Source organism: Carassius auratus, chromosome 16, assembly GCF_003368295.1.
Source record: "Carassius auratus strain Wakin chromosome 16, ASM336829v1, whole genome shotgun sequence".
NCBI classification, from domain to species: domain Eukaryota; kingdom Metazoa; phylum Chordata; class Actinopteri; order Cypriniformes; family Cyprinidae; genus Carassius; species Carassius auratus.
The window spans coordinates 1,157,676-1,182,103 of record NC_039258.1 but is presented as its reverse complement, the minus strand read 5'-3'; the positions used below and the strand labels follow the sequence as shown (position 1 = coordinate 1,182,103).

General features: G+C 35.0%; 2 protein-coding genes across 4 annotated transcripts in view; one reads left to right on the top strand and one right to left on the bottom strand.

Annotated features, from left to right (window-relative positions):
- The first annotated feature begins 1,217 nt into the window (after nucleotides 1–1,217).
- LOC113116792 (H-2 class II histocompatibility antigen, A-U alpha chain-like) lies at nucleotides 1,218–5,591 on the top strand. Its single transcript, XM_026285116.1, has 4 exons — nucleotides 1,218–1,672; nucleotides 1,786–2,043; nucleotides 4,076–4,360; nucleotides 5,355–5,591. Exons 1-4 carry the CDS (start codon nucleotides 1,573–1,575, stop codon nucleotides 5,486–5,488), a joined length of 777 nt encoding a protein of 258 aa, XP_026140901.1. The 5' UTR covers nucleotides 1,218–1,572; the 3' UTR covers nucleotides 5,489–5,591.
- Nucleotides 5,592–9,118: 3,527 nt separating this feature from the next.
- LOC113115683 (raftlin-like) overlaps nucleotides 9,119–24,428 on the bottom strand; it is a 95,693-nt gene continuing 80,383 nt past the window's right edge. For all 3 annotated transcript variants that reach the window (XM_026283226.1, XM_026283227.1, XM_026283225.1), the window contains 3 exons: nucleotides 24,274–24,377; nucleotides 19,407–19,482; nucleotides 9,119–15,873 (listed from right to left, as the gene is read on the bottom strand). In XM_026283226.1, the coding sequence (XP_026139011.1) occupies nucleotides 15,418–15,873; nucleotides 19,407–19,482; nucleotides 24,274–24,377 (636 nt within the window). In that variant the 3' untranslated portion in view covers nucleotides 9,119–15,417. The remainder of the gene's footprint in view (nucleotides 15,874–19,406; nucleotides 19,483–24,273; nucleotides 24,378–24,428) is intronic.

Sequence of the window (24,428 nt, the reverse complement as noted above, 5' to 3'; positions counted from 1 at the left end):
TTTAGGCTTCCACGCTGTGATGCACTGGACTGTTTTGGGATTTGTTATGTACGTATGATATCATTCTGAATAGTTCAGTAACTTTCCATGTGGCTTCGCAATTTGCTCTCTAGTTTCATTTTGCTATTGCGTTGATCTGTAAGAAATGGATTTGACTGAATCCATGTTTAATGACACTTTTTGTCATAAATCTTTCTGATTAGGCATCTGTTAAAATTGTAGTGATCATATGCATTGAAAATATCAGCCATAATAACGCCTCACCGGACTGGAGGAGATTTGATGAGCATACATAGAGAAACGCTGCTAGATTGAGTGGTTTGAATTAGTTATTTAAGTTGAATGTTAACTTGAGAGATCTGGTTGTAGATGAGACTAAAGGAATCACATTTAAGCAATAGACTGTCATTTATTTCTTGTATATAGAGTCCATAATACCATGCTGCGTTCTCGGTTGTATTTATTTGCATTGCTCTAACCTCTCTCTTTTCGTGAAAATTCTTTTTTGAATATGTAAGACACATGGCAGACTTAATACTCCATATCTGCAGTATTATAAAGAGTTTATGCGCTCTGGATTATACGTTGGTTTTTATTTGGATGGAAATACAAATACAACAAGTGAATGGTGTGAAGTGGTGTTTCAATGTTTTATTTCATATTTTATTTCTTGGTTTGTTGGTGCAGCTCAGTAGCAATGCAAAACAGGATATACTTGGTTGAACAATGTGAGTGTTTACAAGTGAACTTAAAAAACAGCTCGAGTGCTTTCGGTTTAGCACAAGGACATGAAGAAGATCTGAATGCTGGTGTTTTATGAGCGCAAGGTTCCTACACTCATATAACATTTCAATATCAAGGGAGTTTTATTGTATTCAAATTTTTTTTATGTATTTTTTGGAAATTTGTGCTGTAAAATATCTCTATGGCAATTTACATAACTAATCCATCCGTCAACTATCCTATCAAATTTAATAAGAAGAGCTTCTAAACCAAGCTTTAAGGACTTCCCATGTTTTTTTTTCAACAATATATTTTAAAATTAAGATAAAATTATCATTATCACTATATTAATAATAATTTATAAAAAAACAAAAATTTTAAATAAAGATTAACAATTATATGTATGTGTGTGTATATATATATTTGTATGTATGTACATACGTGTATGTATATATATGTGTATATGTATATATTTTATTATATTTCAACTATATATTTATATTTACATTCCTGTCATCATCAACTGGAACCAATCATAGAATGATATGTTGATCGGTGCATCATGTAAAACACTAGTAGTAATAATGTCATTTGATTTACTGGTTCTTAACAGATCTTGGTCCGAGCATGTTCTAAATGAATTGGACACCATGTGTTTCTATTATCATTGATCCTGTTGTTCAGTGCACTGTGGTTATTACAGAAACAATACAGTGGCTTCATGCATCACAAAAGAAGTGAAACCTGATTAGCTGGTGGAATCCAGTGCTCCAGTTTCTCTCTCAGGCATGAGGAAATCATATTGTGCACAATAATGACTGTGGATGAGGAAGTAAATATTACCAGTAAATGCCCCGTTCGTGGCATTCGGCTGATGGCCTTGAAATGTGGCGCTTGTTCCCTCTCTTTTGCACGTTTGACTGTTTTTGGAGTTTTTCAAGAGCTCAAGGTAATGATTTCATCTTCCTAGAACTTCTTTTAAAGCCTGCTGGACTGAAATATGAGTTGTTGACGTTGTGTTTATTGTTTGTAATCCTGAATGTTGATGGTTTTCTCTCTCAGGTGTGAAGCATTCAATGCGTCAGCTGACATACTGTCATATAGAGATGATGGACGCTGGTTTTGAGCTGGAGTTTGACGGAGAGGAGCTCTGGCACGTCGACCCTAATGATTACACAGCAAAGCAGCGTTTGCCGGAGTTCGCAGGCGACTGGACCCTCGACCGCAATCTGCCTTCTCTAGCGCACCTCTCCATCGGCACCTGCTTCTACAATATTCCCCGCTGCATCACAGGAGAGAAAAATCCCCCCGAATCCATCGGTAAACTCTCCATATGAATAGAAATCCTAATGAGTAAAATCTGGATTCAATTATTTAATGCATTAGTGTGTATATTATATTTTATGGTTCTTTTTAATGAAGCCTATCAAAACATGTTTAAGGCAACTTTTATCTCAAAATCAACAGAAAATGTCACCTATTTTATGGCTGTTTTGTATTCTGATGATATATATAACAACTAAGCCATCTTAGCCTAAAATTCTTATTACTTCTTATTACTTATGCAAAAATGTATTATTATTATTTTTTTAGTTAACCTAAAGCTAAAACATAAGTTAACCATACATAGTAATATTTACTATAAAAAGAATCTAATAAAAATTACAAAAGCACACAACCGCATGTAAAGTAAAAAGATGCAAAGATAAAAGCTATAAAGTTATATAAATAATAGAGACATATAATACTATATATATATATATATATATATATATATATATATATACAATTATTATTATAATATTATTAATAATGAATATTTTCATAATTAAGCTCATTTTTCTCTTAATTTCTCGTTAAGTAGAAACTGCATAGAAATATATATTTTAGTAAAAATTAGAAAATTAAAGTAAAAAAGTAAATTAACCTTAGTTATATTAAAAAATATTATCAAAATATGTAAAAAACTATAATAACATATAAAATACCTGCTCATTTGTCTGTAAAATCATTACTTTTTTCAGTTAATTTTATTATATTTTATTACGGCAATATAAAAATATTTAAATGTATTAATTTTGTATTTGTTGTAGTGTGTTTTTAATAAGACTCACCATTGAATTAAATCACCATTAGAAATACACACAATAAAAAGGAAAAACTCAATTGACTAAAAGTCAAAATAAAAATAAATTAACCTTAATTGACCCTAAATAGTAAAATAAATTCATTTTAAAATACGATCAAAAGAAGAAAAAAAGACCCCAAAAATGAAAAAGTGAAAGTATAGAAATAAGCCAATTCAAAATATTCATAAAACTATAATATTATATAAATACTAAAATAACACTTCTCAGTTGTCATTTAAAATCATGATGTATTTAAAACCCATTTTTCTTCATATTTTCTTAAATCTACGATTTATTATTATTTATTTTTTTTTGGAATGGAAAAGATTAATACTCTCATAATAAGTTGCTTGAGTCAGTCAATCAATATAGGCTACTGTATTTTTCGGACTATAAGTCGCACCTGAATATAAGTTGCATCAGTCCAAAAATACGTCATGACGAGGAAAAAAACATAAGTCGCACCGGACTATAAGTCGCATTTATTTAGAACCAAGAACCAAGAGAAAACATTTCCGTCTACAGCCGTGAGAGGGCGCTCTATGTCTTCAGTGTTGACTACAGGAGCATTGAGCAGTATAGAGCGCCCTCTCGCGGCTGGAGACGGTAATGTTTTCTCTTGGTTCATGTCTCTTAGTTCATTTCTCTTGGTTCATGTCAAATTAATTTTGATAAATAAGTCGCACCTGACTATAAGTCGCAGGACCAGAACCAGACTCTTGTCTGCCATTGGTCGGCCAGACAAGCTGTTTCCATACACATATTTTTATGCACATTTGGGATATAGCATAAAAAACGCTGGATGGAAATGCCAGGATGTGCATAAATTCCTAAAAAGTGCATAAAAACGTATGCGCCCAACTAAGTAGGATAAATGTCTAATCCAGTTGGACAACATGCACACAAACTATGGTGGAAACACTTTTACCAAATAATGTTGGGACAGCATGAAACTGGACAAACCAACACATTTCATCTGCACACTCTGAAGCTCATAATTTACTATATATCAAAATTATTATATATGCATCAACTCACTGTGTGGAAACAGTGCTTTATTCACAAATGTTTTATGCAATATTCCAATTTTGCACTAAAGCTTAATTTGTAACTTCGGATGGAAACGTAGCTACATATAGTCTCGTCCTAAGCTCAAACACACAAACTGTGCTTTAAGTTTTAAGTAGTGTTATTTCATATATCTCCCCTATATCTGTGCACAGTTCCTCCTTCCACACAGCTGTACTCCAAGAGCGACGTGAAGCTTGGTGTTGAAAACACCCTCGTCTGCTCAGTGACCGGCTTCCACCCGCCGCCGGTGAACATCTCCTGGACGAGGAACGGAGAGCCGGTGAGTGAGCAAGACGTCAGTGAGACGCAGTATTACTCCAACCCAGACTTCAGCTTTCGCCTGTTCTCCTACCTGAACTTCCGTCCTGAGCGGGGAGACATCTACACCTGCAGCGTGCGACACAGAGGACTGGAGCGGGACATCACCAGGTTCTGGGGTGAGCACTTCTCCTTTGTGGGAAAATCAGACGTTGGGTAAAGATTTCCAACCGCTTTCAACACTGATCTTAGTGTGTGAGAATTTTACACAGTCTTTACCTTTTTTAACCCAATGAAATTGACTTTTTCAAGGAAAGTTTGTGAATTTTTTATTAGTATTTCTGTGCAGCGGGAACAAAGGAATCAAGTCAAAAATTAATCATTAAGAACTAATATTTAATAAATGTTTTTTTTTCTTTTTGTAATGTTTTTAAAATATTTTACTAAATATTAAAACTTATAATAATAATAATAATAATAATAATAATAATAATAATACAATAATAATTATAATACTTTCATACCTTTTTTAATATAATAAATTATTATTAGTAGTAGTAGTAGTGTTTTTTGTCTTTTAATTAACAGGACATTAACACCTAAATGAGTTAAAAATGCGTTATTGATGCCTTTATATTTAATCAAAAATTTTACTTATTTATTATTAAATATAAATCATTGCTTCAGAAGTATTCAATAAAATATATCGATAATATACAGTTTCACGTAAGACAATTTAGTGAAGCAAAGGAATACTACAATCCATATTATTGTTATTATTTGCACACTTCTGAGCAATAAGAACAAAAACATGAGTCAAAAATTCATCAATAAGAACTAAAAGCATGCAAATTTTTTGTTTTTATATTCTTTTATTATTATTATTTAACTAAAAGGACCCGAATGTAGTATTAAAAAGGCCCCCGTAATGACTTTACATTTGCATGATATTTAATAAAAGATTTTACAATTTTTTTAATTTAATGCTTCATTGGTAGTCGATAAAAATAAACAGACTTTATACATGCACATTAATGCACAGACATGAATTGTGGAGTAAAAGGATGCTAGAACGTATGTTGTGTTTTATGTCTAATATGAATCTTTTGCTGTATATTTGAGATGTTTGGATGCTGTTTAGTGTTGGTGATGTGCTGTTGTCTGTGTTCACAGAGGTGGAGGTGCCAGAAGACTCTCAGGAGGTGGAGACAGCGGTGCTTGTGATCGGAATTCTTGTGGGGTTTTTGGGATTTATGATGGGACTCATTATAATCGTAATGAGCAAGATGGAGCTGCGGGCTGTATGATCTCTCACAACATCACAGAAACTCAGACAGCCTTCTGTTCTTCTAGCTCAAACTTGACTGTAAATCATTTGTTTATTCTGATTTTTAAAATTAATAAATGTAACTATTTAATATTGAGTTTTTTGTTATTTGCCTCTTAATTTTAATATATTATATGTATTGTATGCATGTATTCTATTTTATTTATTATTAATTATTTTTATTATTATTATTATTTTTTGAATAGCTCTTTCAGGTGTTATAAGCAAGGACAACCTTGCAAAAGCTGAGAATGGAAAAAAATACTATGCATACAGGATGAACCTATAAATTTACCATTTTAAACATTTTCTTTATACGTTTAGATTATAGAAAGAAAATATATAAAATAAATCACCGGTTTAAGGCATCTGTGCATCATCTAGTACATAAAAAAAAAAACTTTTTCTTTTTCAAAAAACCCAATTTTCACTTAAAAGTATATTGATTTTTTTTATATATATTTCCATTATTTAAAAAAATGACAGAGGGAATGACCCATTTAAAGACTCTTACTCCTGTAGTGATTGCTGTTGCACTGATGCATGTTCAGACTGCCGTTATGAACTAAGCAGATCGAGGTAATTAATTCATTTACAGTTTGGGCTCTGACAGCAGCAGATAAGCAGGTATGTGGGGAGAGCAAAGCTTAATTGCATTAATTAAATGAGGGTTGGATAATCCGCCTAGACTGTGTTTACGTTTGCAGTGATTCCTGATGTGAAGTGCTGCAAAACTTCAATTTTAACAGAAGATTTGAGTGCATCCGCATGCATAAATTACACACTGGTGGCATTAGATGGAAATACTGTAATGTGGTCGTTCTTTTGAATTATATATATAATAATATAGTAATGTTGTATTTACATGAGCAGCTTTTATTTTGTTTCAGGTGAAGTGCTGACATGCACGAACCACTAGATGGCACTGTGTTCCTTCAGTCAGGCTTTGCATGCTAAGATACTTGATTTGTTACCTGATTTGGCTTAGGTAAACAAACCTAACATGTTAATCCAAAGATCCAAGGTTATACGGTCGTTTTGTTTTTTATCCCCCTTAATCTAAATCCTAAAATGTGGCCTGTTTTAAGACAGCACGGGAAGTTAATGGTGCTCTCTCTGATGTTGCACATGAAATAACGTCTATACATTATTCATTGTCCTCGTCTCTCTACATCACTGAAGTGTCATTAGTGTTTTCTGGTAATGGAAGCCGCATTGATTTCATGTGCTGTGGGAGTCTCTGCGTTTGTGCTTGTAGTCTGTGTCTCAAAGAGCTTCACTGAGGTCATTTATACACCATCCGATGATTTCCTCACATGTGCTTCTGGTTAGTCTGACAGAGCTGTTTAGGACTGAGGCACTGCGTACCTGATACCATCTGTAATGCCATATGTTTCACGGTATGGTATGTTGTTGAATGGGTGCCGTCAGAATGAGAGTCCAAACAGCTAATATAAAAAACATCACAATAATCCACAAGTAATCCACATAACTCCAGTCTATCTACTAACATCTTGTGAAGCAAAACGCTTCATGTTCAACCAATTTGATCATTAAAGGGGGGGTGAAATGCTATTTCATGCATACTGAGTTTTTAACACTGTTAAAAAGTTGGATTCCCATGCTAAACATGGACAAAGTTTCAAAAATTAAGTTGTACATTTGAAGGAGTATTTTTGTTCCCAAAATACTCCTTCCGGTTTGTCACAAGTTTCGGAAAGTTTTTTTCAAGTATGGCTCTGTGTGACATTAGATGGAGCGGAATTTCCTTATATGGATCCTGAGGGCACTTCTGCCGGAAGAGCGCGCGCTCCCGTATAGCAGAGCACTGAGAGCACAACAGACTTCACTGATCAGAGAGAGAGCGTCGCGAAATGTCACAAAAGAAGTGTGTTTTTGGTTGCCAGGGCAAGACAACCCTGCACAGATTACCAAAAGAGAAACAGCATTAAGGGACCAGTGGATGGAGTTTATTTTTACAGAGCATCAACGGAGTTGTGCAAGTGTTTGTGTTTGTTCCCTGCATTTCGAAGATGCTTGTTCACAAGGCCCAGTTTGACGCCGGATTTGCGTATCGTTTATTTCTTAAGGAAGATGCAATACCAACGAAAAAGGGTCACGATCGTGTGTTGGAACCGCAGGCGGTGAGTAAAACTGCTTCAAATATCTCTGCCTCCTTGTTAGTGTGTCCCCTCCCATGCCGGAGACCCGGGTTCGAGCCCCGCTCGGAGCGAGTCGTTGCTGCTGCTGCTCTTGTTCAGTTTCAGCCTCTGGTTCTGATTCTGGATCATAAATATACGCTGAATCTGACTGTTAGCCATGGTTTGTTTTGGATTATGGTTTTTTCTTCACGGTAATGTCACAGCTTCCACATGCTCTCAACGCAAAAGCCTACTCGCGCTCGTGATTCTTTAGCTCCGCCCACACGTCACACCTCCAGCCGGTCGTGTTTTTCCGGGAAAAATCGCTACCAGACTATCTTTCTCTTATGAATATAATAAAACTAAAGACTTTTTGGAGTTATGAAGGATGCAGTACTACTCTATAGGTACTCAAGATTAACAGGATATTGAGTGAAAACGAGCATTTCACCCCCCCTTTAATGTGTTTTAACTTTAAAGTTAAAATAGCCCTCTGTTCATAATATTGCTTTGTCCAGTGAAAATGACATCTCATGTGAATCAGGAGAAATATACAAAAATAAAGCATGCTTTAGTCAAAACAGTTTCAAACAAATATGTCCGTGGATTTTGATGTGAGAGGACACAAGGGGATGGACTTTATCACTGGAGGAATAAGCGTTTTTATGGACGTAAATTATCCAGAAGCAACGGTTTAAAGTTAAAACCATTTAATGATTGATTTGTTTGTTGCAAGCTCACAGCTTTTACTTCATAAGATGTTGATTGATAGGCTGGAGTTGTGTGGATTACTTGTGGATTATTGTGATGTATTTATCAGCTGTTTGGACTCTCATTCTGACGGCACCCATTCACTCCAGAGGATCCATTGCTGAGCAAGTGATGGAATGCTACATTTCTCTAAATTCAGTTCTGATCTGCATCTTGGGTGGCCTGAGGGTAAGTACATTTTCAGCATTATTTATAGATTTTTTCCCTGAAAATCTTAAATGTTGTGTGCCATTAATGGAGTTTTTAAATACAGACTAAAAGCATATAACTTCCTGTGGAGCACATGCTTCACCCTAAAATCATGTAATTACAACTTGCATGAAACAAAAAGCATATTTTAGGACCATTAAGATTTTTTTGCACATGGTAACAATTAAGCAAATTCCCTTTACCTTAATTTGTCCAGACATTTTAAGTTTTTTGTAATTAACATTTTTCTTAAAGATGATTCTCATTAGATTATCATTTGGAGAAATGCACCAAATTCTCATGAAATTAGTGCCTTGATGCAAAAAAAAAAAAAAAAAACCCTTCATGATCCTGAACACAAGGTTTAATTTTCTTAATTGCTAAATATAACTTAGTATTTTAAATGAAGTCTGACCTGTGCACTATTAGAAACAGTAGCTTTATCTTGAGACTTGTCAAGCAATAAAGAAGCTGACAGATAATACATCAAATAAAACCTCCAAAACAAATCAAATATAAATCATATTTATTGTATTATACAAATTGTACAGATGACATTATCATGTTGCTTGTCCGTACAAACGATGGAAAACATTGATCAATGTTCACAATGGCACAACAGTGGCTGACAATCAAAGAAGCGACCTGCAAAAATATGGAGGCAGAAATAGCAAAATCCTTTGAGATATACAAGCAGAAATGCAGCATGTTTGACTCTTTTGTTCTCTGAAAAGCAAGAAAACCGTCAGTAAATGGACCACAAAATGAGGTGCATGTGCTTAAGTGTGCATTAGTAGCTACAACGATCCTCCCCTGCCACTGCAGGATATTAAAATCCATTATATAACTAATAAACTGGCACATTTCTTAGCAAAACAACAGCGGACCAGGTCAACCGCTGCATGAGTCACGGGTCACCCTGTCAATACTAAGGGGAGGGTAAATATTACTCGGCATCAGTTTTGCTGATCCTGCCTCACTTTCTTCCACAACCTTGTTTTTCTCTAACAGCTCGTTTGACGTGGCTTCGCCAACCGCTCCGACTGACCCTGTGGACCCAGACCGGACTTACCGTCCATAACTTGCTGACGTCATGCCAGCTATTGTGTGTATTTGAATCTACACGGTGGAGAGTGGGTGGTAAAGACCGTGCATGCTACTTTCACACACTAACCATTCATCACTGCCAGCTAGTTAAACCACATAAAGTGTGTCTACATAGAAATAATAATTTAACCTTCAAAACCTTTAAGAATTGTGTAGCTGATGTGTGTATTTGTTTAACAGGGTTTGAGTTCGGAACAAAGGCTGTGTTTGAAAAAGCATACTATTATACTAATATTTTTATATAATTATCTGGATGCACGTGTATATACAGTACATGGATATGCATGCTACCATACTGTTCAAAAGTTAGAAGATTTTTAAAAATACTTTTAAAAGACGTCTATTACGTCTACACCAATGCTGCATTTATTTTATTAAAAATACAGTTATATTGTGAAATATTTGTTCTATTTAAAATAAGTATTTTAAAATGTAATTGATTCCTGTGATGCAAAGAGGCATTTTTCAGCATCTAAACTCAGTGTCACATGACCCTTCAGGAATCATTTTAATATGCTCACAGAACATTTCTTGTTCAAATCAATGATAAAAACAGTTGTGCTGCGTAGTATTTTTATGGAAACCATGATAGATTTAGTTTTTCTGAATTCTTTGGTGAAAAGAAAGTTCAAGAGAACAGCATTTATTTAAAATAGAAATCTTTTGTAACATCTTCTACTGTCACATTCGACCATTTAATGTGTCCTTACTGAATAAAAGCATTAATCTCTTTCTACTGGACATGAACTTTTGAACAGTAGTGTCCATAATGCATATCCCACCATGCAATGCACTTAACTCGATGCCATAAATTTACATTTACAATGATTAATATTAATAGATGTTACCAAATACTGCTGTTGACAGTGATTTTTGCTCTTGTAGAAGCAGTAAGTCAGTCAAGTTCATGTGTAACTGTGATTTACCTCAGTTTAAGTCAGTTTTGCTCTGAAGCTTCTGGCGTACAGCTTTATTTTCTGCTGTTTGCAGTAGATACACTATGCAGTATGCACTGCAGTACACTAGTATTCCATTCCGAACACAGTCACAGAACTCAATCTAGATAAGCCAAGCTTATCAGAGCAGATGCTGACAGCAGAGCTATATGCATAGCAGCACATACTGTAACATAATTGCTATCCGTCAGTGATAAGCAGGCCCACACACAATCAGTGCCCACAGATGCCCGTCATTCACCAACTTCTACAAACGGTCTGTTTCTTTATTAAGTGTTTTGACTAATTTGAATGTTTTTGTAGAACTCTCTGCTATTGTTCAACACCGTCCACAGATTTTACCACCTCAAAAAGTCTACAGATTCCACCTGTGATACACAAGTGATGCTTGGAAAAAATGCATCTGAATGTCTTTTTGTCTCTAGTTGAATCGTCAGCGCAGCTCTGTCTTCCCCCTGTATTAAAACAATAAACAAGGCCTTTCCCCTGCAGCTACAGTCTAACAACAGCACTGTGACGAAGCACAATTATAATGACAACGTGTCAGAAACCGCTTGGAAAAAGAGCGAGAACCGCTGTCGTGTAAGACGGAAGTGCAAAATGAATTTCTTTTAAATGTACGTGGACAGATTGAAAATGGCATCTTTTATTAGGGAGTTGGGATGTTGATGTCCTTTCTGATGTTTGTCCCAGCAGGAGGGGGAGTGGGAAAGCCATTATGATTTTAAACGTGACCCCTCTGGCCATTAGAGCTAATGCAGAACCACACATACACCGTCCCTCAAGACCACATGCTGGAAAACCCTGACAATGCGAACCCAATATTACAAATACGGCAAGACGCCAACACAACAATGCTGACTTAATGGAAACACAGATGTTGCTCAGGTGAGGTGTAGAGTGGGCACAAAATTCAGCATTAAAATCAAAATGACCATGTTTGTATTTTTAAGGTGCATTAGTGAAATTTTGTGTGTATAAAGGGGTCCATTCATTGTAAGTAGCGTAGAGATGAGTATGTATTATTCCTTACACAGAAGTCACTTTAACTTTTGAGCAACCAACTTGATCATGAGTGAAATCTGTGTGGGGGACACTTTTTCACTTTTACGTAAAACAGCTGATCATTGGGTTCCTGTATTTCATATGCGAATTTGCGTTAATATTAAAGGGTTAGTTCACCCAAAAGTAAAAATTAGGCCATAAATTGCTCACCCTCAATTCATCCTAGGTGTATATGACTTTCTTCTTTCAGATTAATCCAGTCAGAGTTATATATAAAAAAAATATTTCATCTTTTTAATTTTTGTAAGAAAAATATCCATTTATTATTTTTGGGTGAACTAACCCTTTAATGCTGCCCGCACCTTAATGTGCATTTCTTGATGTGCATGATGGATTCGACCCACTAACATTTGACGACCAGAAAGTGGTTTTGAATGATTGTTTTGTCAATTCAAACATCCTTCTGTGAAATATTTTGCTTGTAAAGATTGCATCCCTGGCTAACAAAGTAAGTTCTAAGAACATTTTTTAATGGTCTCATTAAGTTATGAATAATTAATTATTTTTATTGGAATGTTTCCTGAACGTTCCGAACATCCAATTTATTTATTTATTTTTAATGTTTAAAAACATTTTCGGTAATGTGAATGTTAAGGGAACATTTTAGCATTTTACAGACATTATGGGAGTCACTTTTGAATGTTCGCTGAAGTATTAACATTTAAAAAGGTTAAATTAACATCCAACTAAAAGGTTTTCTGAAAAGAGATCCATAGACAATGTATAATGTTTTTGCACTAACATTTTGAGAACATAACATCACCAGACAACTTAGAACAAACATTCTATTAACATTACTGGAGGAATGTCAGTTCATATCATTAAGTGAACCTTGCCAGAACGTTTTGATAACGTTCCCTGTTAGCTGGGTTCTTTTGTTTAATATGAATGTCAGTTAGTTTGATATTTTAACTAATGAAATGAAATTTAAGACCTTTTTCGTGTTCACGTTCACTGTTGTTGACTAAATTTCCCTCGCAAAATCCAGTCATTTCAACAGGATTGTATGCGATCAGGAATTACGTGTGAGGGCGAAAAATTTCCACATGCAGAATTCAACGGGTTCAAGCTCAAAGTTTTTTTTTTTTACCTCCTTTTGTTTTGAAAGTGACTTCTGTGTGAGCTGGGTTTCATTGGGGCGAAATGCTATACTGACCGAAATTTCACTAATGTGAACACCTTTAAGTGTCAAAATGCTTTTTGGCCTATTCTGATATAAAAACACGATGTGTTACCAAGTAGTTGTTTATTGGAAAAGTAATACGTCAAATAATACTTGAATATTAATTTCTATGAAAAGCCTTAACCATTAATCAGACAGGATAATACTTTCTATCTGAAATCATAGTCTTGCGATTCTGCTGCATTAAGGGATCTGATTTCTAAAATACAAGACATTGGCCAAAGAACCATGTGAACCGCATTATCATTGTCATGAAGTAACCCCTCTATCCCATCACAACATTCTGTTACGGATTATCCACGTATCCGTTTATTTTCTTATGCAAATTGAAAAACGGTCTGTATAATAACACCATGAAGTTTCACTCTCATATTACGTCCTCCCCAGAAAATGCAATTTTCATAATAAAAACTGTCAGTATCTTTATGAATTCTGTGCAGTGAAATATTCTAAAAACACGATGTTTTTTTTCATTTCGGGCTGTAGGCACATATGTGCACATCGGTGGTATGTTTTTCCAAGTTTATTTCTGTAATTTGATGCATTTTTAACTAAATTGGGTCGATTTTGATTTCATGTTTACTCATTAGTTACAAATCAAATTGCTGACCGTTTTAAAGCATGGCCATCGGATGAATCAGGGGCCAGAATGAACATCTTGAGGTGAACATTATCCAGTGTCTGGGAGTTCATGTGCATAGAAATGGACCTTCTGTTGTTTTTAATAGAAGAGAAAGGTCCAGTGTGAACAGCCTCTTAGTCGTCTGCTAATTAAAACAGGGAAAGGATCTGTTCATGAGCGTGTCTCATCTTTCTGGTGTTGTCTTTCTCAAACAAAATCACTTGTGATGTTTTATTGCCTCTGAGAGCAATGTTGAAAATGTTTGAATTAGAGCTAGAGCAGATTGTCTCCAAGAAAAAGTCAACTGAAGCCCAAACAGACACTTATTTTGCCATCTGCCTCTTTTAAAAGCAATAATACACCCTGTAAATGATCATTCTGTCATCATTTAATCACCTTTTTGTTGTTGTTGTAGCTGTTTGTTTTTCGCACATATTCTATGCCCACAAAAATTGGGCAAATAATATATTTCAAATTAAATGGACTACTTTTCTGATGCTTTTATTGAGCTCAAAAGTATAGAAGCCAAAAAATGCTTTGGTTAATCATAATTATGATATAATTGTCATCATGACAAAAATAATAAAAGTCAAACTTATGACACAAGTCAATTATGAGATTAAAATTAAAAATTATGATATATTAAATAATAATTAAGATTAATGTTGAAATTATGGCATAAAAGTCACAGTTATTTGTTTTTCTAATCTATAATAAATTTTTAATTTTATATGTTATAAAATGCCATCATACTTGTGAGAAGAAAAAAGTTATATTTATGTCATAATTATGAAATTTTATCGCATAATGTCAGAATTATGGCTTTTTTAATCAGTTTTTCTATTTATCTCTCAGTGTGTCAAAATGTTGACTTTTTATGAGTTTTACCTTTCAATGTTGATTTTTGTCAATTTCTACCCTTTATCTCATAATTATGACTTTTTATCTAAGAATGATTTTCATTTACTAATGCATTATTGTCTGTTTTTTTCTTATGTGGCAGACATTGGCTTCCATACAAACAGCCTTCATTCGTGTATTCTAGTTTTCCCATCAAGTCATACATATTTGAAACAGAATGAGGGTGAGTAAATGATGACCGAATTTTCATTTCTGTGCAAGTTACTCTTTTAAACCAGTGGTGGATCTGCTCTGAATGCTAACAACTAAACCAACAAAAAGTCGCCCCTACTCCACAACAAACTTTTTAAATAGTAATATCCCAGTTTGTTTCTCTGTCAGGTGCGCTTCTTCCCCTAACTTTTGAGAATCTTTTGTTTGGACAGTGTCATGAAATATTCTTATAAACGTAAACAAAAACATACACAAACATATGCACCTTCCATCACAATAGATTGCTTCTCGCAGCAGTGACCTTCTCCTCGGAGCGCGTCTGAGATGCCGTCTTTGAGTCTGTGTCGGCCCCCAGGGCTCATTGAGTTAATATTAATGTGGTTTTCCCATCCAGTGCATTTACTGATAACAATCTCTTCTCATCTCTCCTCCCTCTTCCTGGATACCAGAGTCCTTTCGGCTCATTGATGGGGAAGGGATGTTATCGCCCGCTCACCGGCGGTGAGTTAAATGTTCAGCATTGGTAACAAGAGGTGGAAATGTCAGGTGAGGTGTTTGCGCGACAGTTCACTTGTCTTAAACCATAATCTACAGGACATCAGCCAGTAGTTTTGTCTTGGGCATCTAAAGATCAATAAAACAACTCTTGCTTCCTTGTTTTCTATATTGAACTTGTTTCAAGGATGTTTAGATACTGGAAAACAAGACACAATATTGATAAGCAAACTGATTTTTTTGCAGGGTAGCATTAAGAACATTCAGATGTCCACTTCCATTGGCTCGGTGGGTATGAGTGCATCCTCAATCCTGATTGGCTGAGCTGTCTTCCTGTTTGTCCACCTCTTCATCCTGTCGTCCTGTTTCTTGTGCTGTAGGTGCTTCTGTTTTCACGCCACACTCTTCCTCTTTAACATCTACCTCATCTTGAGCACTTCCGTCTGTCTTGCTATTTCCGCCCGCCGCCTCTTGTTTTTCCCTTCCTGCTCCTAGCGTCCCTTCCTCTGTCTCGTTCCCTTCCTCTCTGTCCTCTTTCTGTTCACTCTGCACTTCAGCATCAGTCTCATTATTCTGGTTTTCCTCCTGTCGTTCACTCACACTTGTATTTGTCTCTTCGGTGCTCTTCTCAGCTCCATCACAGGGCTTTTGATCACTTATCTCTTTCTCTACGGTGGGTGTGGAGTCTTTCTTCTTCTTGTTCTTTGGTGCGTCTTTGACCGAGTTCTTGTTGGACTTGTTCCTTGCTTTAAAGATGACTTTCTGAAACAGAAAATGTCGTCATGGAGTCTTAGTCCATTTTATGGATATGCAATGAGATACAGATAACAGTTTTATGGATTACCCTTTTTAAAATAAAAGTATGCTTGGTTGTAATGCTGCTTCATCATTTGATCATTTTATGAATCACTGCTTCCATGATAAATAGCATTGTTTAAACGTGTTGTCCCTATTCTCTTAATGAGTAATGGGTGTTTTTTGGGTGTAACGTGCAATAAACCAATCAGAGTGACATCGCCCATTCCCTTTAAGAGCCAGTTGCACTCACTCCATGGTGGATTTGCTGTTTACATGGCAGGATTTGCAAGCGCAAAGACAGAACGCGTCTCCAGAGATGAAACAGAACTGCTTGTGCGTGAACCAATAGCCTAATTCTGATACATACAATGGCCATTATGACACGTAGGCATTTTTGTGACTTGGGACGCATTGCGCGGGGTGTATGATAGGGCCCTCTGTATGTTGAATTATAACTAGGGCCGGGACTCGATTAAAAAAATTAATCTAATTAATTAGAGGCTTTGTAATTAATTAATCGAAATTAATCGCATTTTAATCGCATATAAATATTTTACTTGAGAACAGTGAGAAGTAATTTTTTTTTACATGGATTTATAGTATACCATTGAATAATGACTGAATACATAAGCTTAAGCAACAAAATATTGTTTATTTTTGTTCAACCAAGTCTAGCAGACCAGTGCAATTTTTGCCATGAAGTGTAGCAATAGCATATTTAGAAACAATTTAGAAATAGTACATTTCAGAAATTCAGGAAGCTTATAGGTGCTGGAACCTTCTGTAAAGTGTTTTTTTAAGTAAAACACAATACTGTCAATTACATTCAGAACATTGGAAACCCTGACTATTAGAAAACATCTCTCTGTTGCTTCAGAGGCCATAACATACTAAGTCCAACTCTCAATAACCTTGGCCAAAACAATAAAGAGTTCAACATAAACTTTTTGCACCAACAAAATAATACATAGTTCAACATAAAGTGTAAAGTCCACGCTAGCTGCTATATGTTTTGCGTTGAGGTGATACTTGAGGCTCGATGTGCTGCTGCAGTGATGTGCGAACGCTAGTTGGTGCTTCAGTATAATTGGTCCCGCCGAAACTCATCCAGTGAGAAACGTTCCACGGTGCAAAAATAAGTTATTAAAAATGCGGGAATTTTTTTTCTGTAATTAATTAATCTTAATTAACGCGTTATTTTTTGTGTAATTAATTAATCTCAATTAACGCGTTAAAGTCCCGGCCCTAATTATAACTAACTGGAACAAATGTAAAAATGTATAGATAAAAGATGATTTTATTTTAGTTTAGTTTTTGAATTTGGCCAGTGGTTATGAAAACCGCTTGTCATTTTGTTAATGCGGTGTGCTGTCACCCTTTCTATGGAAAAAAAAAAAAAAGTCAAATCATGCAACATCAATGTCATTCAGTGTCTTTAATTGAGACAAAAAAATATATATATATATATATATAAAATTGAAAGCTGACTGCCTCTGAAAGATGAAGGAGATTTAAGTTTTGCGTTGGGCACCCAGAAGTCTAGGATCGGCACTGATAGCAACACACAAATGTATATATATATATTCCAGTAACAAATGATATAACTAGATTTTTTTTTGGTATTTGCAAAAACAGTGCAGTAATATCTATATTCAAGTTACCTGAGGTACATATATATGTAGTGCCAGTTTCAGTTACCCGGATGAACGGATGACAGCATTCCTACAGACAACAGTGACATTTGGTTCTTTTTTTTTTGCATTTATTTGAATTATTAATTTAAAAAAAATATATATTTCACCATTATCTGAAAGCTGAATTAATAATAATATAATCAGCTTTCCATTGATGCATGGTTTGTTAGGATAGGACGATATTTGGCTGAGATAAAACTATTCTTGTCAGTGTATTGTGTCTTCATGGAACGTGATCTTTACTTAATATCCTAATGATTTTTGGCATAAAATATATTTTTTTTTATTTTGACCCATGCAATGCATTGTTGGCTGTTGCTACAAATATACCCATGCTACTTGTGACTGGTTTTTGTTCTCCAGGGTCACATATTTGGAAACTTCTGATCATTGGATGCCACGATTAATTTATTAAATTGAAAATCTCCAGAGAACCGTGTAATAAGGATGATTAGACGTGTTATGGTGCCTCAGCAGGTGCTTTCATACAGAAACACTGGCAGCAGCACCTTCGGTCATACCGCCTGTGAATGAGTTTGTGCCGCTGTCAGTTAGGATGTACTGTGTGAAGGAAATGTCAAAAACCTGTCATGATTCACCATAACTAACCCAATGTCAGAAGACCTTCACCCAGATCATGTTTGATCACTGATAAACAAACTGAGGAAGCATGAACTGTTCACGGAGAAACTATAATCACCTGCATGAAGTCTTTGCTTTTTATTTTTGTGCAAACTGGTAGATTGCCATTCAGAAGTTTTGTATAAGTGATTAAAAAAAAGAAAAAATTAATAGCTTTATTCAACAAGGATTTAATGAAATGAATGCAGCTTTGGTGAATATAAGAGACTTCTTTCAAGAGTGTGGGTGTGTGTGCATTTCAAATCTGAATTAAATATAATACTATATAATCAAATGCTTTATGCTTTTTTAATCTTTATTAAACCTGTTCAAACAGCAAACCGGCATCATCATTATTAAACAAACTGACAATAAATCCATGTTTATCCATTTAAGCACTGAAACTCCAGGAGTAGAAACATTTCTGACAGACGTCACTGCCTCTCCTCACAGTGATTGGCTGCCACTTTTCTGTTCTTCATTTGCATTAAGTATTTTTTAACTTTAGTTTTTAACCCTGTAGATGCCACTGATTGTTGCCGTATTGCACTTGTAAAAGTGAGAGATGATGCTTACATGACAGAGTACACACAAAGCTGTGGTGTCCTCATGCAACCACGAGATGTATGAGACAGGAAGCTCAGGGCTTGCATGCCACATGACATTTTTGTTTTCGGAAAAAAGTTCATTTAGATTCTCTCCTCTGTTATGGTTGTGAATACAAATTCCCATATTGAGTTACATATACAACTGATGACAAGTGTGACAGGTTGATTAAAGCTTAGCTCAGTTCATTTGCTTTGGCCCTTTCTTCCCAAAAAAATGTAAAAAGTCTACACTGGCGTGTAAGTAAATATCATCAGGAAAGCCAAACACGCAGTAACACCCACTAAGCGCACACTCGCTCTGGTTTTCTTTGAAGTGACATGGAGCTAAATCTTTGTTTAAATTATGCATTGTTCTGTTCAAGCATCTTGTGCTTTCTGCCCCATTTTATCTGGTGCTTTAAAGAAATGCCTGATGCCTGCACTGAACCCTGCAAAAACACTTTGGCTGTTAACATGTTTCAGCCGGGAAGCAAAGAGAATGTGAGGAACATGATATTAACCGTGTGTGTGTGTGTTTGTGTATGTATTTGACAGCTCTACGTCAGTAATGCAGCTGGAATAAGAGGTCACACACCTTGGATTCCTTCTTCTTGCGAGCCAACATTGGTCTTTGGAGGAAAACGATCTGCTTGGTGGCCAAACTTCCATCACTGGATAAGAGAGACGAAGCATTTTAGATTGTGAGGTATGATCATAGGTTAAACAATAATAATCTCACTTCCCGGTCCATGCAACCATTTTGACTAGAGGTGGACAAACTTTTACCCAGAGGTGTAAAAAGTACTCAGTAAAAATTTGACTCAGTGAAAAGTACAAGTATCTGGTCAAAAACATACTTAAGTAAAAGTAAAAAGTACAACTTTAAATGGTAATGAAGTATTAACACAACTTTGCGACCTCAATATGCTTCCTCAGAATTGATGGTGAACTTTCGAAGCCAGACATTTACCTGATGAAAGTCATAACTGAAGTAGAAATGTGTGTGTTCTCACGTCACGCACACACGTTTGAGCTTCTGTTTACCATATTTAACGTGCATAAGATAAAATAAAAATATAATGTACTTTTCAAGATATAATAAAATTTGTAATGAGTAAAAAATAAAAAGTTTTTTTCTTCAGAACTTTAATCAAGTAAAAGTACAAGTAGTCAGTTTAAATTGTACAAATCCCCCAAAATAATACTTGAATACAGTAATAAAGTAAAATTACTCAAGGACTTTACACCTCTGCTTTTACCAAAAAAAAAAAAAAAAAAGTTGTATAAAAGTTCTATACATTTATTTTACTTTTACTAAAGAGAACCAAAAGTCACACTTGTACTGTAATTTAATTCTGTAAATAATAATAATAATAAAAAAATCCAATATATGTACATGGACACATGTAACATTTATTTTATAAATATATAATTTATATATATTTTTTTTTATATTATTTACACTCAATGCACACATACGTGTGTGTGTGTGTGGGTGTATATATATATATATATATATATATATATACATATACACACACACACACACACACACACACACACACAGGGAGAATACAAGTACAAAAATATAATTATTTAATATTGCACATAAATATATTAAATATTTGAAGATGTATTTATATATATATATATATATATATATATATATATATATATATATATATATATATATATATAAAATGTATCAGTGGCAAGTTTTTTTCCCCCTATTCCCCCCCTTTTAGTGAGTGGCATGGGTGGCCCTGGTTTGGGCATCTCTGATCTAAACCAACTTTATTGACCAGCTAGTTTCAGTGTTTTTTTTCCCCATCTTGCCCGAATCTTTCTAGAGCAGTCGCTTCATGTTTATTAGAGTGCGTTTGGATATTCAGCATCTTATCTTGTATTTATAGCTCCAAAAATATAGCTCCAAAAACCTTTGGAGATCTGTTTAAATTTCTAGCTGTGAGCGCTGTGGGAACATCCGGCATTGAAAGGGATGAACAAAATATCTGTTTTGTGAAATCCTGTGAAGACTAAATCTCTCTTTCTTGCTGTCTTGTCAGGGTCTTATCGCAAATATATTTAGAGAAGGAAGTTTCACATCATGGAGCAAACACAGAGTGCTGTGAGTTTTGGGTGTTTGGTGTAAAACCACGTTTAAACCGTTCAGATAAGCCGTTTAATCTTCAGTGGACATGGAGTTGTGTTACTAAACAGTCTCAGTCTCTTTCTCTCTCATGCTCGCCGTTTCTCTTTACAATTCTGCTACAAATCTCTTACATCAAACGGGCCTCTGCATCTCCGGTATATGCTGACAATCAATACCAAATGTCTAATTCCCCCTGCTTTTTGTTCCCACTTCTTATTTTCTTGCTTGTCAAGGAACTGTATATTTATTCAAGTGCTTCCTGCTTAAATCAAAGAGGCAAAAGTGGATTCCTGCAAGCCTCGGTCCATTAAAATGTAAACGAGTGGCTGGTCGGTGAAATTACAGCTCTGGTCTTCAGTCTCGCCAGCATCCAATCTAGTCTGTGTCTCTGCTTTATAGAGGACAAGACACCCCCATCATTAAGGGCTTAATTGAATGGTAACTTCAGCAATTTTGAAATAATGAATGTACAAGCCTTGGGTACGATGTGCTGCATAGCCGTGAGAAGTGTGTGGAAATACAACAAACAAACTCATCTGCTTTCAGAAAAGTGCTGTTTGTTTGGCAAGACGACTTCTAGATGATTGTGATTACTAGAAGACTTTTTAGTCATTTTCTAGACTAGAGATTATACTTACAAAGAGTGGATTTCTAGCTCATCAAGAATTTTAGATCTTTGCATAAAAAGTTTCAGTGTAGAAATCTCGTTTGCCTTTGCCATGACAGTTTGTGGTGAAACACTGCTTGTAAAATAAATGGCAAAATATTCAATTAAGTGCAGGTACAATTAATTGCAATTAAATAAAAAATGAAAAAGTTTTGTCTGTCATCATTTTTTTTTTTTTTTGAAATCACCAAGGCTGGGTTTATTCGATCAAATATACAATAACATTGTAAAATATTGTTACAATTGTAAAAATAGCTGTTTTCTACATAAATATATATTTTAAAACGTAACTTATTCCTGTTATGCAATGCTAAATTTTCAGCATCTTCAGTCACATGATCATCAGAATTCATTCTAATATGCAAAAACATTTCTGATATCAATGTTTTGTCACTTGTTGATTCATATTTTTGTAGAAACCTTTATACTTTTATTTTTATTTTTATCAGGATTATTTGATAAATAAAAATGTCAAAAGAACAGCATTTTTTTAATATAATTTTTTTTACACATAAATATCTTTCCTGTCACGTCTGATCAATGCAATGCAACCTTGCTGAATAAAAGTCTTAATTTCTTTCAAAACAAACTTACAGACAATTTGAACGATAGTGTACTTTTCAAAATAGTAGCTTGTACTAGTAAATAGTAGTTTTATATCATGAATAATAAAACCGGATCTTCACTAACACTGGTATTTGTAGTACAGCGAGTTTTATATGTTACCATGTTATGCTCCGCCTCCCAGGAAAACAAGGCCAGCCGTCTCCAAGACATTGAAAAGTGACAGTTCTGTAGTATCTAGGACAGCGTTTTGATTAATTAGCCACATTGCTGCTGTTGTGTGTTGTGGTATTATGTGAAAGTCTAAAATAGGCCCGTAATTAATCAGCAGGGGCTGCAGGACGGATAGAAACTACAGAGTGACGTGTGAGAGAAAGGCCGAGGCGGGATCGGGTATGACAGATGGAGATTACATGCTGAACCTCAGTTCGACATCGCCGGAAGCGTCCGCTCGCCATTACAGGAATCATCAGTTAGCTCGTATTGACATTCCATTACAGCGAGCAAACAGTGGAGTTCTGTGCCGGTCATTACATCTGACTCCATGAGGCCCGCAGAGCGCTTTATACCCCGAGCACTTCGTCACAGTTGGAGTCTGGGACATACCCTTACTACGTGTGGGCTGTACCGTTTTTTTTTGGTGATGGAAATGATGCCTCATGAGGTGTTTACACAAAATCAGTTGATGGCTTCATGTTTCCTCTAAAGCCTGTTCATGCTGGAAGACTTCAAACCTAGTCGTTTTGTTGTTTGTAGTTGGTATATTTATTATATATATATATATATGTGTGTTTGTGTGTGTGTGTGTGTGTGTGTGTGGATTTTGTTTCCATAGAAAGCACATTAAATGTAAGTAAAATATCTACTTTTAAGGTTTTAGATACGCTTTTGGAGAATAAAATGTCAAAATTTGGTTGAAATAATGTTACATTGTCATTCAGTGTAACAATATTTATGCAAAAATTCAAACAACATGCTTATTCTGACGTGTACATATTAAAATATCTAAAAGAATAATGGAGCATAATAAATTTGATTGTGTTTTAAAGTAGTACAAAATTCTTACTGACAAATGGGCAAAACCTAGGATAGTGGCAAATGTTAAAAAAAAAAAGTAAAATTCAACTCATTAGTGTTTGGGGTGAAAGTAAGAAGTCTTTTAATATGTCATAAATAGATTTTTGTGTTAAATATGCCTTACAAGATTGTTACACTGAAAGACATTTTTCTGGGTGTCTTCTGTAAACCAGGGCAAAATGTATGATATTTATTTTTTGTTCAGAAAAACAAAAACAAAATTGCAATTAAATAAAACGGAAAACTTTTTGGATTTTTTTTTTTTGGGGGGGGGGGGGGGGGGGCTACAAAAAAAAGATTAAAAATTAGATTAAAAATTTATAATAATTTACATTTTTAAATATGAAATTTATAAATGAATATTAAGTCATAAATTAAGTCATGTATAATTATATAAAAAATCTGGTTTAATATGGAATCGTGTATTATTGCCACTATGAACATATTGCAGAGGAAAGCGTGTTGAATATAAATTACGGCAGTGCATTATGTCACGAACATGATTATCAATGCATGAATCAAGATCACTTTGATTCCTTGCATATTTTACCATGCTCTGCTTTTTTTTTTGCCACACTTTTTTTTATCTCACAGCAGACGGATCACGTGACCTTTGCTGTCATCTCCATTGGTAGTTGTTGCATTGCTTTGCTGATCATTTGCAAAGTACATTTTTCTCTACTTTTTTGTTGAATGCCCAGTGATCGCGCATGTTTCTGCAGATCACCAGCTTTAATAGAAAATGCATGATTTTTGCAGTTAATCGCTGTCAGTAGATGTGAATTCCCGGAGTGCTAGAAGTCTAGCTGAACACACCACAAGTCTATGGCTGCACTCCAATTTGCATACTAATCCTAATCTCATGTACTATATAGTACAAATAGTGAGATTTGGATTAGTGTGTGCCAAATCCTTGTATAAGGGTGTCTGGGTACTATTTCCAGTGCATTCTCCTTAAAGCAAGAAGTTAAATAATAATGAACTTTAAGGCATTTACTTTACCTGTTAGTCTTGATGATGGGTGTAGGCAGCACACAAGTGAGTCTCCATCCAAATGAAGCCAGCGACTGCAGCAGGGGAATATAGTCTGTCTTGACTTGTAAACCCTGAAAATAAAAATGGGTTACCATGAAAAAATGCTTTCAAGAGAGAAAAGT

Bases quoted from the DNA above. Each gene is read 5' to 3' on its own strand.
- LOC113116792 (XM_026285116.1), top strand. From the start codon at position 1,573: ATGCCCCGTTCGTGGCATTCGGCTGATGGCCTTGAAATGTGGCGCTTG. The intron at 2,044-4,075 runs GTAAACTCTCCA...ATCTGTGCACAG, and splicing joins AAATCCCCCCGAATCCATCG to TTCCTCCTTCCACACAGCTG. The intron at 4,361-5,354 runs GTGAGCACTTCT...CTGTGTTCACAG, and splicing joins GGACATCACCAGGTTCTGGG to AGGTGGAGGTGCCAGAAGAC.